We start from the raw sequence: 16,999 nt of genomic DNA on the forward strand, positions 1-16,999 counted from the left end.
CTCATTTCATTGTCTTTTTATATATACTACAGATTCTCACCATCTCTTGATCTGTGTCATCAGCCGAATTGTGCCCTATTTGCTGAAACCTTAAATCCGGTGCATCTATATTGGAGAGAGGAATTTCAACAATATAATTAAGGTTAAATGTGGTCGTAAGTGTGAGATCCTAATGCAACAGACCTGTTGTCTTTATAAGAAGAGGAAGAGACACCAGAGACCTCCCACTTCTCACGTGCACACAGAGATGGGCCATGTGGAGACATGGTGCACTAGAAGGTGGCCCTGTGCAAGCCAGGAAGAAGCCTCACCAAGAACCAACCCTGATGGCACCTTGATCTTGGACATTCAGACTGTAAAATTGTAGGAAAATCAATATTTGTAGTTTGAGCCACCCACTCCTGTTATCTTCTTAAGAAGCCCCATACAGACTAATCCCACACAACTCTCTTAGTTCTGTCCCCTGCAGGGAGAAGCAGCCGCCTGAGGCTGGGCATATCTCTCAGATTTCCACTTGAAGTTGTTAGAACTTGGTCAATATCAAGAGAACAACATGGGGAAACTGCCTCCATGATCCAGTCACCTCTCATCAGGCACCTCCATGACATGTGGGATTAGAATTTGAGATGAAATGTAGGCAGGGACACAACACCAATCTGTACCACATGTCCAGCTCTGTCCTGGGGTTGTTTCTGGGATCCAGTGGGACCTATTGATAGAAACAGTGACACCAAGCTCACACCATCAGTTGTAGCTGACAGCATGCAAAGCCAAGAGATCTCAACTGAGATTTAGTGTAGATGTCATGTCTGATGAAGTCACACACTCAGAGCAAGTGAATATGGAAAAGGTGATGATGTGCCTCGAGAGACGTCTGCTGAGAGCAGGGCAGGTCTCCCAGAAAAATCTAAAATGTCTTGAAAGAGGAGGAGAAGAGCCTGGCTCAGGGTTTTTATAATGGTTTAGTGGTGGGGAAAGAGTGAGGCTTCCCTCTCAGAAAGGGGTTTATATGGTTTGAAACTCCCACTGGCATAGAATAAAGAAGCTCCTGTGATTTCAAATGAGATTCACCTTGTATGTCAAATATGGAGATGATGGAGGAGTGAGCCTTAAGTCATCAGCAGCCATGCACCAAAAAATGTGTGACAAATTATTCTGTGAAGCAAGAACAAAAATAATGGAAAAGACAGAATATAAGGGCTCGATATGAGTGGACAACACCCAGGTCTACAGAAATGAGATTACCTTAGAAATGTAAGCAAATAACAATGAGAAGAAGGAGAAGGGGTGGGGACTTAGACAGGGGTCCTGGTTCAATGTCGTGGGTAGAAACTTCTCACAATCAAGGACAATAAGCTTATTCTGCAGGTCTTAAGCCAGCAGCCTGCTTAAAAACATCAGAAAAGCCAGACAATCTATGAGGATGCTCAACTTAATGTCTCCTATTTGAGCAGCTTGACAGTTGGGTGGAATTCTTAATTGATTATTTTTTGTTTTAGAGAGAGGCTCTCACTCTGTTTAACAGTTCAGGGTACAGTCGTGTCATCATAGGTCACTGTAAATTTCAGCTCCTGATTCACGTAATCTACCCCTCTTAGCCTCCTGAATATCTAGAGCTAGAGAGGCACGCCATTCTTCCTCTGCTTTTTCTTTAAAATATTTTTGTCATAGAAATAACATTTCTTTATGTTGCCCAGGTTTGTTTCGATAGCCTGGTCTCAGAGGATTTCCCTCACTTTGCTTCTGAAAGTAATGTGATTACAGGCATGATCCACTGCATCTGGCGTGAATTGCTTCTTTAGTTGTAAAACATGAACCCAATAATTAACTGCCTGAAGGTTTTCTTCAGTGAGTTAAAAGTTTCTGGCAAGATTCCTTCCAATATGATTCAAGAGCAGTACTTGTCGCTGATGTTCCTTCCAATTTCCTTGCCGAAGATCACAAGAGACTGTGGAAAACATGTAGTAAAAAGGCAGCCTTAACTCTTCATGCCTGGAGTGGATTCACACAGGAAACATTATCAGTGCTCAGCCTATAAATGTACGTGCCTTTTAGCTACCAAGTTGTAGAGTAATAGCTGACGCACCCCAAGGAGTGGACCATGATTCCGTAGTGCTAGTGGGAGAACCCTTGGCCAAGGCAGTTTTACATTTTGTTGAAATTTGATGGTTTTTATTTAGATGTGCCATTTTTTTTAACATTCCCAGAAGATTGTGAGTGGGATTGATTCTGTCTTATATGAATAATGACAATGCCCTCCATGTGTAGATGATATTATAAACTAGATTGAGCTAGAGCAGTTGCTGTATTTAATTATTATGTTCTCTTAGCTCCATGTTAGCTTTTTATTTGTGTGTTAGCATTTGCTTTAAAATGATATTAATCAGCTCTCTAGTAGGTAGAAATTTATCTGAAACTTTCTTCCCTTGTTGTCCATTTTGATAGGATTTCCAGAATACCCTCTCTGTTTGTAAAAATATTCCAGGCCAGGCGCAGTGGCTTATGCCTGTAATCCTAGCACTTTGAGAAGCCAATCAATTGGTGAGCGGATCACTTGAGGTCAGGAGTTCTAGAGCAGCCTGGCCAATATGGCAAGGCCAGCCTCAGCATATTGGCTATGCTGGTCTTGTCTCTACTATAAATACAAAAATTAGCTGAACATGGTGGTGCACACTTTTAATCCCAGCTACTTGGGAGGCTGAGGTGGGAGGACTGGTTGAACCTGGGAGTCAGAGGTTGCAGTGAGCCAAGATTGTGCCTCTGTATTCCAGCCTGGGCAACACAGCAAGACTCCATCTCAAAAACAAAACAAAACAAAACAAAACAAAACAAAAAATTCCAAAGTTGTGCACCATCTAGAAACATACATACTTGATTCTTATTTTTAATTTATTAAAAAGCTATAATAAGTGCAATGTTTTCTCAGTTGATTTCACAACACATAGAAGAATAAATCCTAAAGAAAATTTTGTGCTCTTAATATAAATTACAGGTTAATAATCTTTACTTTTATCATTGTGGTTTATCCATCAATATATAATGTTAATCAATGCTCTTAGTGGGACTCTTACCTAAAGAATATACAAACTACTTTCCTGATTATGACATAAAACAGATGTGAAGACATTCTTAGTATTCAGGCATGCTCCTGTCTGTCACATTATAAACCATAAGCTAACTTTGACTTCACTTGGAATTTGTTCTAATTTCAAACCAGTTATTTTGTTTATCTTCATGCAGCTAGATAATTAGGTATGGCTATTTTATCGGAGAGTGATAAAGGCAACTTTAACAATTTTCACTGCAGGCATGTTTAGGCAAGCCCCCTATGCACAGTGACCTTGGTGGGTTGGAGATTCTATGGGACCCTCTCCTATCTGCCTGGGAGAGTTCTCTGCCTCCCACGTCTATCATTTTCCTCTTTGACGAAGTGCGTCTAACTGTCCTTAGAATAGAGACTAAAACCAATCTTAACTGCTTCCAGCTGACAGGGGATGATGTTTGGGGAAGATCTCTCTTGGAGGCCTGTCTAAGGGAACCCAGTAAAAGGGAGCCATTATCCCAGGCTCCAGTTGTGTGACCATTTAAATTGTGATGGCCTGAAAATGTGAAGACACACATTGGGTTATTAAAAGACATGTATCAAAACCAAACATGGTGGCAATGACAGTTTGAAAGAAAATTCCAAGGCTGCTCACAGGTACAGATAACTGGCGGCTGCAATTATGCCTGCTAAGATTTGGGTGCATGGGGCTTGGCTTTTGTTAGCTCCCTTGGACTAATTTTCCCAAGCAAAGAAACCTCTGGGTTAGGGGTACCCTATTTACTCCCATCACCTGGCATGATTTGCAGGGAAATTGCTCAGAGTTAAAATATTGATCCAGATTTTTTATATTACCCATCCCCTTTTTGTTTATTCTGAGCTGCGGCCAGAGATCATTGCTTGGTTCTCAGGAATAAGCAGAGTTAGTCTAAAATGCAGGCAAATACTTGAAACAACTGAAGAGATTGGAATTTAAAGACGAGTATATGACATATTTGAAATATAATTTTTCTCTCCAGTTCTGATTTTTGTCAGAAATAAATCACGATAGGACTGAGTTGTTTGCAAAATAAAATTTAGTCATGTATTTGACCTGATTATTTGCATAAAGCACAACAAGAATAATTATTAATCATTCTGTAGGAAAAGCCTGCCCTCACTGGGAGCTTCAGAGTCTAACACTGTGGGCGCGTGCATCCTCAAGCAACTCTGAATGTTTCCAAGTCAGCCCGTTCCTACCTTAAATGCCATCCAGCCGTATCTGCCCCAGGTACACTAATATATGGATCCTGGTTCACTCTGCAGGCTTCTCTCTCCTCAGATTTCAGGTCTGTTTGTTTCTCTGTGATATCAACTCAGACATGTTGAAGATATTTTTCTTTATTTGTAGTTATTTAGGTTTGTTGTTAATGAGATCAAAATAAGATCATAGTTTACTCATTTATTACATTCCCAAACTGAATAGCTGCTTTTCTATATAGAAATCCGTTAACTGAGAGAACAAATCACACTTTGTTACAGGTTTATAATTAAATAATACTGGAATATAATGCAGCTTGAAATCAAGTCTTGCCTCACTCATATTTAAACATGGCTAAATTCTCAAAGAACTGGGTTGAGTGAAAGAAACTAATGAATTAAAAGTAAATTTTATATGATTCATTTGTAGAAATGTTAGAAGATACCACTATTTAAATTAACATGGAGAAAATCTAAATTTTTCTGTCTTTTAAAAGGCTAATATTGAAAACAAGAAATATGACTGACTTCTGAAGATGCACACACATGAACTGTGGTTCTCTCTACACATTTTAGGTACGTTAGAGAAAGTTGTCATAACAGATGCAGGATCCTGCAGCCTTCACGAGGCATGGTCCACATGGCCCGGGAGGTTCTCAGGGGAGCAGCCCACCACAGTGTTTACAGCACAGGCCCAGATAATAGGACTACATTTTTTAGATGTGTATTCTTAGATACACTGCACAACTGCTGTGTTTGCTATGTAAACTGCCTTCTGTAAAATATGACATAGAAACCTGCATTAAATGTATTGTGTAAATATGTAAGAATAAAAAAGGATTACGAGAGCTGAATGTTAATGAAGGCGCAATCACATAATATAAAATTATATCTTCCTGAATGATAGAATTACTGTCAATCTCCCCCAGGACTCTTCATCTGCACTGAACCCTGCCCTTGCCTCAGATGTCCAACCTCAGAGCTTGCTATATAATGGGAGACATGCAAATAGGGCCCACTCTCTGCTGATGAAAACCAGCCCAGCCGTGACCCTGCAGCTCTGAGAAAGGAGACCCAGCACTGGAAGTCTGAGGTGTTCCATTCAGTGATCAACACTGAACACAGAGGACTCACCATGAAGTTTGGGCCGAGCTGGGTTTTCCTTGTTGCTATTTTAAGAGGTGATTCATGGAGAACTAGAGATATTGAGAGTTAGTTGAGGTGAGTGAGAAACAGTGGATACATGTGCCAGTTTCTGATCATGGTGTCTCTGTGTTTGCAGGTGTCCAGTGTGAGGTGCAGCTGGTGGAGTCTGGGGGAGGCTTGGTTCAGCCTGGGGGGTCCCTGAGACTCTCCTGTGCAGCCTCTGGATTCACCTTCAGCAGCTATGGCATGCACTGGGTTCGCCAGGCTCCAGGGAAGGGGCTGGAGTGGGTGGCAGTTATATGGTATGATGGAAGTAAGAAATACTATGCAGACTCCGTGAAGGACCGATTCACCATCTCCAGAGACAATTCCAAGAACATGCTATACCTTCAAATGAACAGCCTGAGAGCTGAGGACACGGCTGTGTATTACTGTGTGAAAGACACAGTGAGGGGAAGTCAGCGTGAGCCCGGACACAAACCTCCTGCAGGAACTCTGGGGGAATCAGCTGCAGGGAGTGCTCAGGACCCACTGATCAGAGTCAACCCCAGAGGCAGGTGCAGATGGAGGCTGATTTCTTGTCAGGATGTGAGACTTCGTCTTCTTCTGACAGTTTCCCTAGGGAACCTCCCTAAGTTTAGAATTCTGTGCCTAACAATGTCTTCTCTATGTACTCGAAAGAAATTATTTTAATAAGAGAGCCTATTCCCCTGGGCACAAAATGCAGAATGACGCTTTCAGGAATGAAAATTCCTCAACCATTAAAGTCTTGAATAATCTCAGGGCTTCCTGGTGAGTCTTTTCCAATAAGACCCAGGACAGGTACCTCAGTGAGATTCCCTGACTAGAACAGACGTTATGGATCCTGATCACAGACAATAGAGAGGCTGGGCCAGGGTCAGTGTCATGTGGAACCTCACACGTTTCATGTTGGACCCTTCTCCTGATGCTAAGGTATACAAATCAGCATCAACAATGATCTGGTGCTTCTCTTATTCATAATTCATTTACTTTTTTAAGGTGCTGTTCTTATTTTTCCATTTGTTTTTCCTGCTTACTGAAAAAGGAAGATGTTATTTCCCTGTGGTCCAGGCCTGAATCCCTTTCCCTGGAGCTCAGGTGGGGCTCAAGCTGTGGCTTCTGCAGTCATGTGGGAGAGGCTCGAGGGAGTTTTTTCACTCCCATCACTCAGGATCCTCTACCGTGTTAACTGGAGACTCATCTGGAAATGCAAGTTGCCAGTGGGAACTGAAGAGGATAAGCTTGTTTGGTTAACATTCTGAACCCACAATTAGAACCTTTTTCTGGATTTTACATTCAAAGCACATACAAACAAAGCAGAATTAAACAAGCGGGACTAGATTTTAATAAAGATTCTGCAAAGCAACAAAATAATTACATGTGGATGTACAAATTTAAATGTGGATATGGAACTAATCCTGTTCCGTGAAGACTTTCACAGAGTAATGCTCTTCACTAACGGTGTGAGGAAGAGGGTGTGAAAATTGTCAGAATCAAAATGGAGCCACTTATGTTATAATATTTACAAGTGGAGATGTATTTGGTTATGAATAGAGGGTTCTCATGGACATATTTCTGACAACAAGAAATACCATAAAAATACACGGCACAACCACAATCTTGAACAAAGGCTGCCATAACAATAAGAGAATTAATTTTGTGAATATATTTACCCTGCAACTCCCTGTCCAATCTGAAACTGATTCCACCCTTGTTATTGATTCTCCTACCACAGGATAATTGTCAGTACAACTCGTGAAAGCCTCCTCAGCTATCTTTTAAAACGCTTGTCTTTCCTTATGAACCGAAATATGCCCATGCGTATTCCCATTGCAATGCTCATTTTCATGTAAATAATACTTGATATTGGAGAGTCTCTTTCTGTCTGACATTTAGGTTTGACAAGCTGCAGATAGGCACACCACTTTCCTGTGAGAGGTACAGTATGACAATTTTTGGGGATGGCTGGAAACATCCAATATCCTCAGGGCTTGGCATCAGTAAGTGCAGGCTGGAAGTCTCAGAAAGAGCTGAAGCTACTTATTCACCATGAATTTTACCTTCTCCAGTTCTGCTCTGACAGAATCAGGGTCAAGCAGGTTGTCAGCGATAATCTGCCTAACATAGAGTCACAACTGATTACAGTTTTAATAATGTCTATTACAAAATTCACAACATCCCCTGGATTAGTATTTTATCAAATAACCACAAAGTATTGTCCAGCCACGTATACCATAAAACAGACCATTACCCATGGAGAAAAACATTTAACGTGAGTTCTAAGTTCTTACATTGTTAAAGGTATAAAGCTCATTATTTTAAAATGAGGCTGTTATGGCAATTTTCGTAGCTTCAGTGTTACCTCTTATTGCATTGACTTCCACCTTTATATTTGCCAAGAATCTGGGATAAAGGAGTGGCTCTGAGAGCTCCCTAACTTGGCCATTTTGGTGGATGTTCTAGAATATATAAGATGCCTTTTTGTTTACAAAGCATCCCCTACCCTAAAACATGTTGTTTTCTAGTTTGACAAATTGGAAGTTCTGATAAATTCAATGATTTTACATCAGATAGAGGACTATGTTCTAACGGAAGGTTTATGTTAATAACAGCAATTTTAGTTATTAACCTAGAGTTTTATTATTGAGGTGTGATTCATAACTAATAAGGTAGAGGTTCTCAGTGGGAGTGTCTGAATCTCCTGGGTGTACAGGGTCTCCCTATTAACATGAAGCATTCATGAGCACGGTCAGTTTCCAGCCATGCTTCTCCCTGTCTCACACTCACAACAAACTATGACCTCACCTGAAACTTGGGATCATATCCAAATTGGTTATTTTTCAATCTTTATGCCTCTAGATTATTATGCAAGACTATTTCAGTAGAAAGATAAAAAGAACGTTTTTACTGACTAAACAACATAGAAAATCACTATAATAAAATGGAAAGCCCAGACATGAGAGGCTCCAGGCCTGGATAATGAATGGTTCATGCATGCAGGTAGCGTCTTTGCCCAGTTCTACACTGACAAACCCAGCATGTCAGCTTCATTCCCGATTTAACTCCTACTATGCAGGGACACGGCAATGACATCCTCAGGGGTCACACTCCAGATATGAAAACTGATGGGAATAGGAGCGGAGAAGATTCTGCAATTTTCCTCTGAAGGACCAGGAAATCCTGGACAGACTCCCAGACTGCCCCACGTGCCCACATGGACACTTATCCCTGAAAGGACTAGAGGACTACATTGATGAGGCTGAACATTTTACAACATAAATTACTAGACAGTAACATTGAGGTTTCAATAAATAATTTTTATAGCCTAAATTTAATTACACCAAATTGTTACCTCATTTTTTTCCATGAAAAATTGCTTGCCATGATTGAGTACTGGTAGATTCCCAATATCCACAACTGAGCTTACAAGAGTCTTGAGAGCAAAACTGAATGAGGGCAGATAAACCGAATTTCACTGTATTCACTGCTAAACTCAAGTGAACTCAGCTCTGCCTCTGATCACTGCTGCTTTTCTGCAAAGTTCAGGTTTCCACTACTCACAATTCCAACACAGGCTTTCTCTCTCCTCGAATTTTAGCCTCAACTTGCTGTAAGATCACACCCTGTTCTTCACTTGTTCTCTGAATGATTTTATGAGGGTGATAACGAGCCATTAAAATTGAAATTTTGTATCATCTCAGCCTGAATCCCATGGGAAGTCATGAATTATTCTTCTGGTTATGATTATTAATTTCTCTTGGCATGTTCACTACTAGTAATATTCAAAGCCATTTCACGTAAATCTGTGATGCGTTATTTTCTGTTGCTATGACATCCCGCTAGCATTATACCCTACCTAGTATCCAGGCTAAGTTGTCATTAGTAATAACCACATATATCAAAAGTTATGCATTCATTTCACAGCAGACATAATCTTCTCTTTTCTGGGGATGAAGACACACTGCCAAGCTAACCCCACTCACAAGAACATATGCACAAGTATGTCATTTTTATTTATTTGCCTAATAAATTATATCAGTCTCCCTTCAATTCCTTACCCCCAAGAAGCCCTGAAAAAACTCTTCTGCGTCTGTCGAAATGACATAAAACACAGGGTGTGTACAAGCTGACTGGGTTCTGGGTATTGGGTCCAGCTCTTCCCCTCCGATGTCCCACAGCACCTCAGCCCATCTGTCCAGGTTCTATCAAGAAAGTTTAGCTCCTGCACAGTAAAGAACACAATTGAGTGAGGAGAGAGCTGCAGATGATAGACAATATTTGAAAACTGTTTGTATGACAAGGGATTACTATCAAGTATATAAAATAAACCCAACTAAACTGCAAATAATAATGTGGTTAATAATGGGTGAATAACATGAATAAACATTGTTCAAAAGAAGACAGGCACAGGGTAGATAGATACATGATAGATAGATTGATTGATAGATAGATATATTTGTATATTTACCCATACATATATTGCAAGAAATCACTAATATTCAGGAAAATGCAAATTCGCTATGAGATATCTTTTCATCTTTTATCTTTGCTAGAAAGTCTGTTATCAGAAAAACAAAAAACAAAACAAAACAAAAGGTGGTTAGGATGCATAGAAAGGGAGACTCTCATAGTTCACTGGTGGAAATGTAAATTAGCCAGGTTATCGTGGGAAAAAAACAGAGCTACAACATTTCTCACTAATAAAACTGCTGAGTACATATTTGAATAATTAAAAGAAAAAACTAATATTGAAGAGACACCTGTATACCCATGTTTATTGCAGCACTAATCAAAATAGCTTAGATATGAAATTAACATATTCGTCCATCAACAATGAATGAATTTAAAAAAATGTGGTATATTTACACAACAAAATATTATTCAGTCTGAAAGCGAAATTCTGCCAATTGAAGCAACATGCATGGAAGTGGACACCATCATATTGAGTGAAACAAGCCAGTCACAGAAAAATAAATACTGCATTTTCCAAGCAGCATACATGGAACTGGACACCATCATACTAAGTGAAACAAGCCAGTCACAGAAAAATAAATACTGCCCTCATTCAGTATTATGTGGAAATTTAGAAAAGTTAATCTGGAAGTAATCAGTAGAGTAGGGGTTATGAGATGCCAAGAAAGGAAGGAGACTGGGAGATAAGAAGAGGTTTGCTAACAAATGCACAATTACAGGCGATCAGGAGGGACATGCTCTGGTGTCCAACAGCACATTACGGTGACTAAGGTTAACAAGGTATTGTACATTTTAGGTTTACAAGTAGCCGGAAGAGAGGATTTTGTATGCCCCCCACACAAAAAAATGTTAGTGTCCGAGTTTATGAATTTGCTCCTTGTTCTGATTTGGTCATACCACATGGCTCACGTGTATTGAAATATCACACTGTGCCCCATAAATGTAAACAGTTATTATGGAAAAACTTAAAAAATATCCTTTTAATTGAAAAGGGTTTTATTGGCATGCATTACAAATGATTCAACACAGAGCCTCCTGTGAAATGAAATAAATATCATTTTTATTTGAAATAGTGAATTTCCTAACAACATAGTTACATTCATTTGCACCTAATGGTGTATTTGATTATGGTAAACACAGACAGACTTATGCATAAATAATATATTTTAATTTTAGATTTCTATTTAATACTATAAATGCAAGTAATTTTAAAGCAAAGTTGAGGAAATGTGTGTGTGGCGTGTGCTGTATGAACTTTTTCTTGTGCACCACTCTGCCCATGTGCATGTGTGGTGTGTGAGTCTGTGTCTGTGTTTAATCTGCTTGGGGTTCTCTGAGATTCTAGGATCTGTAGTTTAGTGTTTTTCACAAAATTGGGAACAATCTTAGCCATTATGTTTTCAAATACTTTCTCTGTATTTATAATTTCCCTATTTTAGATTTAAAATATAGATATAGTATACTTTTGATATTAATGTTTAGTTTTTTTCTTCACTCTCTTTTCCTTTGCAATTTACTTTGTGAAATTTCTAGCGACATTTTAAGTGCATGATTTCACTTAAAAGCTGAGCCAGCTCTACTGAGGGGTGTGCCCAAAGCTTGCTCAATGTTTATACTGCATTGCTTTTGGTTTCTTATGGTTTTCCATTTGATTTGATTTCTTCTTAGTATGTTTATATTTCAGTTCCCTATCTAGTCCTGCATTGTGTCCATAGTTTCTGAGAGAGATTTTATATATGAATTATTATAGTTTTATATATCTTATTTAATTCAACAGTTCTAATATTCGTATCATTTACAAATCTCATGTTGATCACTTGTTTATTACGACTTTGGTATTTCTCATCAATGTATGTAATAACTGTTGATAGCCACACAAGTTGGACAGTTGATATTGGCTTATTATTTCATTTTAGTCATTTTCTGCCTGTATTTGACCATATTTTTTCTTTGCCAGGCCTGTATTGTGGAAGCGTCTGTGTCTCTTCTCAGGGCTACATTTGACATTTACTTTTGTAGTGGACATCAGTGTTGAAGTCTGTTCTGTGTCCACCAGAGACTTCAGATCCTCCAGTGACACCTTGTTTTGCTTTCCTGCTTGGCTTTGCCTCTCCACCTTGTTCCCTCCTCGAGAGAATCAGTTTCAGCTCCTTCAGGTGGGTTAAAGTGCTACATTCAACTGATAATTGTGAAATTGGTTGAAGGGAATAGAATGAAAGGAGATTTTCTGACCATTCGTTGGTCCATATTCTGACCTTGAGTCTGGAAGTGAGCTTTCAGGTGTTCCTGAGCTTCCTCCAGATGTGACATTGGTGTGTATGTTCTTGTTCTTTTCCCTGGAGTAGAGGCCTCTTGTTTTCCCCAGTTGTTTCCTCCCACAGCTTCAATATTCTATTCTGGTGTTATCACCTTCCAGATTTGCTGACCTGGCCTGCAGGTTAAAACTCTGATTAAATAAGAAATAGAGGGGAAATACTTCTGAATGGATGTTAGGTGAAGGCCTCTTATCCCATCTCAGTTCTTAAGGGGTTTCCCCAGTGCCCTTAAGATGCTGGTTTTGGTGGCTTGTCCCTGCTGACTAATTTCTTCTGCAATGGGGATAAAGGAGGTGGGTCTGAATGCATTTCAGTATGGGCTTCTTTTCTCTCCCAGATAGACACATTGGGACAGAAAGATTTTTGTGACAGTCCCCATGTTTGGAAAATGGATTCAAGAGGATAGGAAAGCTCTTCAGCATGTGGTCCCTGAGAAATTCACACCACAACACGTTTACCACACTCAAATTGGAGCAATCCAATATATACCTATGTTTTTCTTCTAAAAGCCTACATTTTATATGCCAGACTCTGCTCCAGTTCAGCTCACACCATGGCTTTTTTACTCTCTACAAGAACTTGCCTCTCCCTAAAATTCAGATTTCATATTTATCTTAAAACTTCAAGTATTTAAAGTACTTTGGAATTTTGCAAATTTCAATCTTCTCTGTTTATCTGTTATTGTTGATGTTGTTTTTAAAAAATAAGTAAAATATATTCCTCATCTATGTACATTTTGATTCTGACTTGTAGATTTTTTTGGTAAGACCCAGAGTGGTAAAAGAATGCAAATATTGTTAAGCAGCTTAATATAAAAACAATTTACAGTAAACCTGCTCACTGGAATACTACCCATTATTTATAATAAATAAATGCCGTATACATGACAAGGTAAAATATCTAAGCATTTATGTTGAGTAAAATAAGCCAAACAAACAAGAATATATACTATATTATGTATTTTTATAAATTCTGATAAATAAAAATTCATCTAAAATAATATAAAGAAGATAAGTCATTGCCAGGGAAAATGGTAGAATAAGAAAAGGGGAGAGAAGGAGGAAGATACCAGAACAAGAGGAAATGTTGAGAAGAAATCACTTGTCCAGTCTCTTGACAATGATTACAGTTACATCATGTTTATTAATTGTACACTTTAATATGAGAAGTTTATTATCTTTCAGTTAATCATCATTAAATATATTACAAGCAAACAAATGGAAACTTAGACAAGGAAAGAGTAATTGAAAGATAATATGTTAAATGTCAGAAGTACCTGAAAATTATGTGCCTGGGCCCTAGTTTCTCCATATTTTCAGGTGAGTGCTGGAGGGCAGCAACATCACACTTGCTCTTATTACAGAAAGTGGGTTCCTAAAACCACAGCAGGCACATACAGAATGTGCTGGAGTTGGTTTAGGGAGCAGGCAGAGCCAGTAATGAGGAACACAGGGCCAGATACCGGGGTCCACTCATCCCAGACATGAGCTCCTACATGCATACAGAGCCCCTCCATGTGTGGGCTCACTTTCACATCTGTAAGTGGAGAAAATATTGACTCCTACAGAACGTAGTTTACACAAGTATTTGAACATGAAATAGGGTGATCAGGACAAAGTGTTTGTCACAGCACAATTTCATAAAGAACGGGTATGTTCTGAATACCATCATTGTCAGCAAACTCCTGCAGGACGCTGCCATCTTCTTGGGGCACAGCCTCCTCCTCAAGCGTCCCACCCCACAGCTTGCTATGTAGTAGGAGACATGCAAATAGGGTCCCCTGGTACTGATGAAAACCAGCCCAGCCCTGACCCTGCAGCTCTGAGAGAGGAGCCTTAGCCCTGGGGTTCCAAGGCATTTCCACCTGCTGATCAGCACTGAACACAGAGGACTCAGCATGGAGTGGGGGCTGAGCTGGGTTTTCCTTGTTGCAATTTTAGAAGGTGATTCACGGAAAACTAGAGAGACTGAGCGTGTGTGGACATGAGTGAGGGGAACAGTGGGTATGTGCGGCAGTTTCTGACCAGGATGTCTCTGTGTTTGCAGGTGTCCAGTGTGAGGTGCAGCTGGTGGAGTCTGGGGGAGGCTTGGTCCAGCCTGGGGGGTCCCTGAGACTCTCCTGTGCGGCCTCTGGATTCACCTTCAGCAGCTATGCCATGAGCTGGGTCCGCCAGGCTCCGGGGAAGGGGCTGGAGTGGGTCGCATTCATTAGTTATAATGGGGGTAGCACAAGCTACGCAGACTCCGTGAAGGGCCGATTCACCATCTCCAGAGACAACGCCAAGAACTCGCTGTATCTGCAGATGAGCAGCCTGAGAGCCGAGGACACGGCCGTGTATTACTGTGCGAGTGACACAGTGAGGGGAGGCCCGTGTGAGCCCGGACACACACCTCCTGCGGGGGCGCGCGGGGCCACCAGGGGCGCCCGGACGCTGTGCACGGGGCTGTCCCGGGGCAGGTGCAGGTGCAGCTGCTGCTAAGGGCTGGCTTCCTGCCATGGCCTGGGGCTGCCTCCTTGTCACATTTCCCCAGGGAACCTCCCAGATTTACAATTCTGTACTTACATATTTATACACAGAATATATGTGTAGAAATATATATTCTAAAATATGTATGGAACTGAGAAAGACCCTGAATAGCCAAAGCAATCTTAAGCAAAAAGAACAATGCCAGAGGCAACATGCTACCAGACTTAACACCACACTGTAAAGTCAAAGTGAAAAAAACAGCTTGGCACTGGTGCAAGAGCAGATACGCAGAAAACAATACAACAACATAGAAAACAGACGTCAAGCTGCACACCTAAACCATTTGATATTTGACAAGGCTGATAAAAAAGCAATGGGGGGGAACCTCTGTTTTTAGTAAATGATGATGGAATAAATGGATATTGACAGGTAGACAAAATGCAAGAGTGAAGGAGGCTGGGCAGCTTCTACCTAGATTTCATATGTGTAGAGAGAGCCACATGTCCAGGAAGAAGCCTGCTGCAAGAGTGCAGCCACCACAGACAGCCTCTACTAGGGCAGTACCAAGGACGGGGAAAGATGGTGCTGAAGCCCCCATTCAAAGTCCACACTGGGGCACCTCCTAGTGCAGCTGTGGAAATGTGGCCACAACTCTGAAGACCCCAGAATGGTAGAGCCATGGGCAACTTGCACCCTCAGCTTGGAGAAGCTTCCAGCACTTGATTCTCACTACTGAAGGCAGCCCCATGGACTGTGCCCAGCAAAGCCACCGGGATGGCCTGCCTGAGGTTTTTGGGAGCCAACCCTTGACTCAGTGAGCCCTGGTGGAAGTACATGAATTTAAGAGAGATTATTTTGTAGCTTTAAGATTTAATCTCTTCCCTGCTGGGTTTCATTTGTGTAGGCCTGATGGCCATTGCTTTTGCCAATTTATCCCTTTTGAATTGGAATAACTTATCTAATGTCTGTACGACCATTGCACCTTGAAATAAACAACTTTGGTATTTTTTTTAATTTGCAAGCTCACAGATGGAGGGAAATTGCCTGAAGACTCAGATGAGACTTTATACATTTCAGTTGGAGGTTGACCAATGTAAGATTTTGCGGAATAATTGAAAAAAGATGATTATATTTTGCAATGTAAGGACATGAGAACTTTGAGCCTAAGACTACAATGATATACTTTAGATGTTTTCTTCTCCAAATGTCATGGTGAAACGTGATCCTCAGCATTAGAGGTGGCACCTCCTGGAAGGTTTGGGCTCATGGCATTAGACCCTTCAGGAATGGCTTGGTCACCACCCCATGGCACTTAGTGTATTCTTGCCATATTAGCTACTGTGAGATCTGATTGTTCAAAAGAGACTGGCGACCCTTCTCCCCTCTCATGTCCCCCTCTCACCATGTGACACAGCCTGCTCCCCCTTTGCCCTCCTCCGTGATTGTCAGCTTCCTGAGGCCCTCACAAGAAGTGGATGCTGGTGCCACGCTTCTCACACAGCCTGCGGAGCTTCGAGCCAAGCAAGCCTCTTTTCTTTCTAAATCACTTGGCCTCAAGTATTAATTTATAGCAATGCAAAATGGACTAACACATTGCCTAAAGAATTATGCAGATTCAACACTATTTATATCAAATAACCAATATAATTTATTACATATTTAGGTAAAAATACTAAAATTCATATAAAAAAAAGTCTGAATAGCAAAAGCAATCCTAAGCAAAAAGACCAAAGCTGGAAGCACCACATTGCCTGGCCTCAAATTATACTACATGAATACAATAAGAAAGACAGCATGGTACTGGTAAAAAAAAAAAAAAAAAGTAGAGAGTCAAAAATAAAGCCAAATTAAAACAAACAAACAAACAAACAAACAAAAAACACTGTTCTTTGAAATAACTGAGAAAAATATACACAGGAGAAACAATCCTCCATTCAATAAGTGATGCTGGGAAAATTTGATGGCCTTATGTACAAGAATAAAATGAGAATTTTATACCACCATAGACACAAATTAACTGATTATGGATTCAATGCTTAAATGTATAAAATAAAAGTATAAAAATACTTGAAGACAGCCTAAAAATGTCCTCTGGACATTGGTCTATCATTTCGCAAATGAAGTATGACTAAGACTTCAAAAGCAAATGCAGTGCAAAGAAAAGTAGACAAACAGGATTTAATTGAACTGAAGATCTTCTGCACAGCAAAAGAAACAACCAACGTGATGCCCAGATAACCTGCAAATGGTAAATATATATGCAAACTATTCATCTTGCAAAGGGTTAATATACA

General features: G+C 40.3%; 2 gene segments (V, D, J or C); both read left to right on the forward strand.

Annotated features, from left to right (window-relative positions):
* Positions 1 to 5,329: 5,329 nt before the first annotated feature.
* Positions 5,330 to 6,063, forward strand: LOC108297565. The segment is given in 2 exon segments: positions 5,330 to 5,463; positions 5,565 to 6,063. Coding segments are annotated over 2 exon segments (545 nt in total).
* Positions 6,064 to 14,033: 7,970 nt separating this feature from the next.
* Positions 14,034 to 14,717, forward strand: LOC108297574. The segment is given in 2 exon segments: positions 14,034 to 14,180; positions 14,284 to 14,717. Coding segments are annotated over 2 exon segments (480 nt in total).
* The last annotated feature ends 2,282 nt before the right edge of the window (positions 14,718 to 16,999 follow it).

Source organism: Cebus imitator, unplaced genomic scaffold, assembly GCF_001604975.1.
Source record: "Cebus imitator isolate Cc_AM_T3 unplaced genomic scaffold, Cebus_imitator-1.0 Scaffold814, whole genome shotgun sequence".
Classification (NCBI taxonomy): Eukaryota; Metazoa; Chordata; class Mammalia; order Primates; family Cebidae; genus Cebus; species Cebus imitator.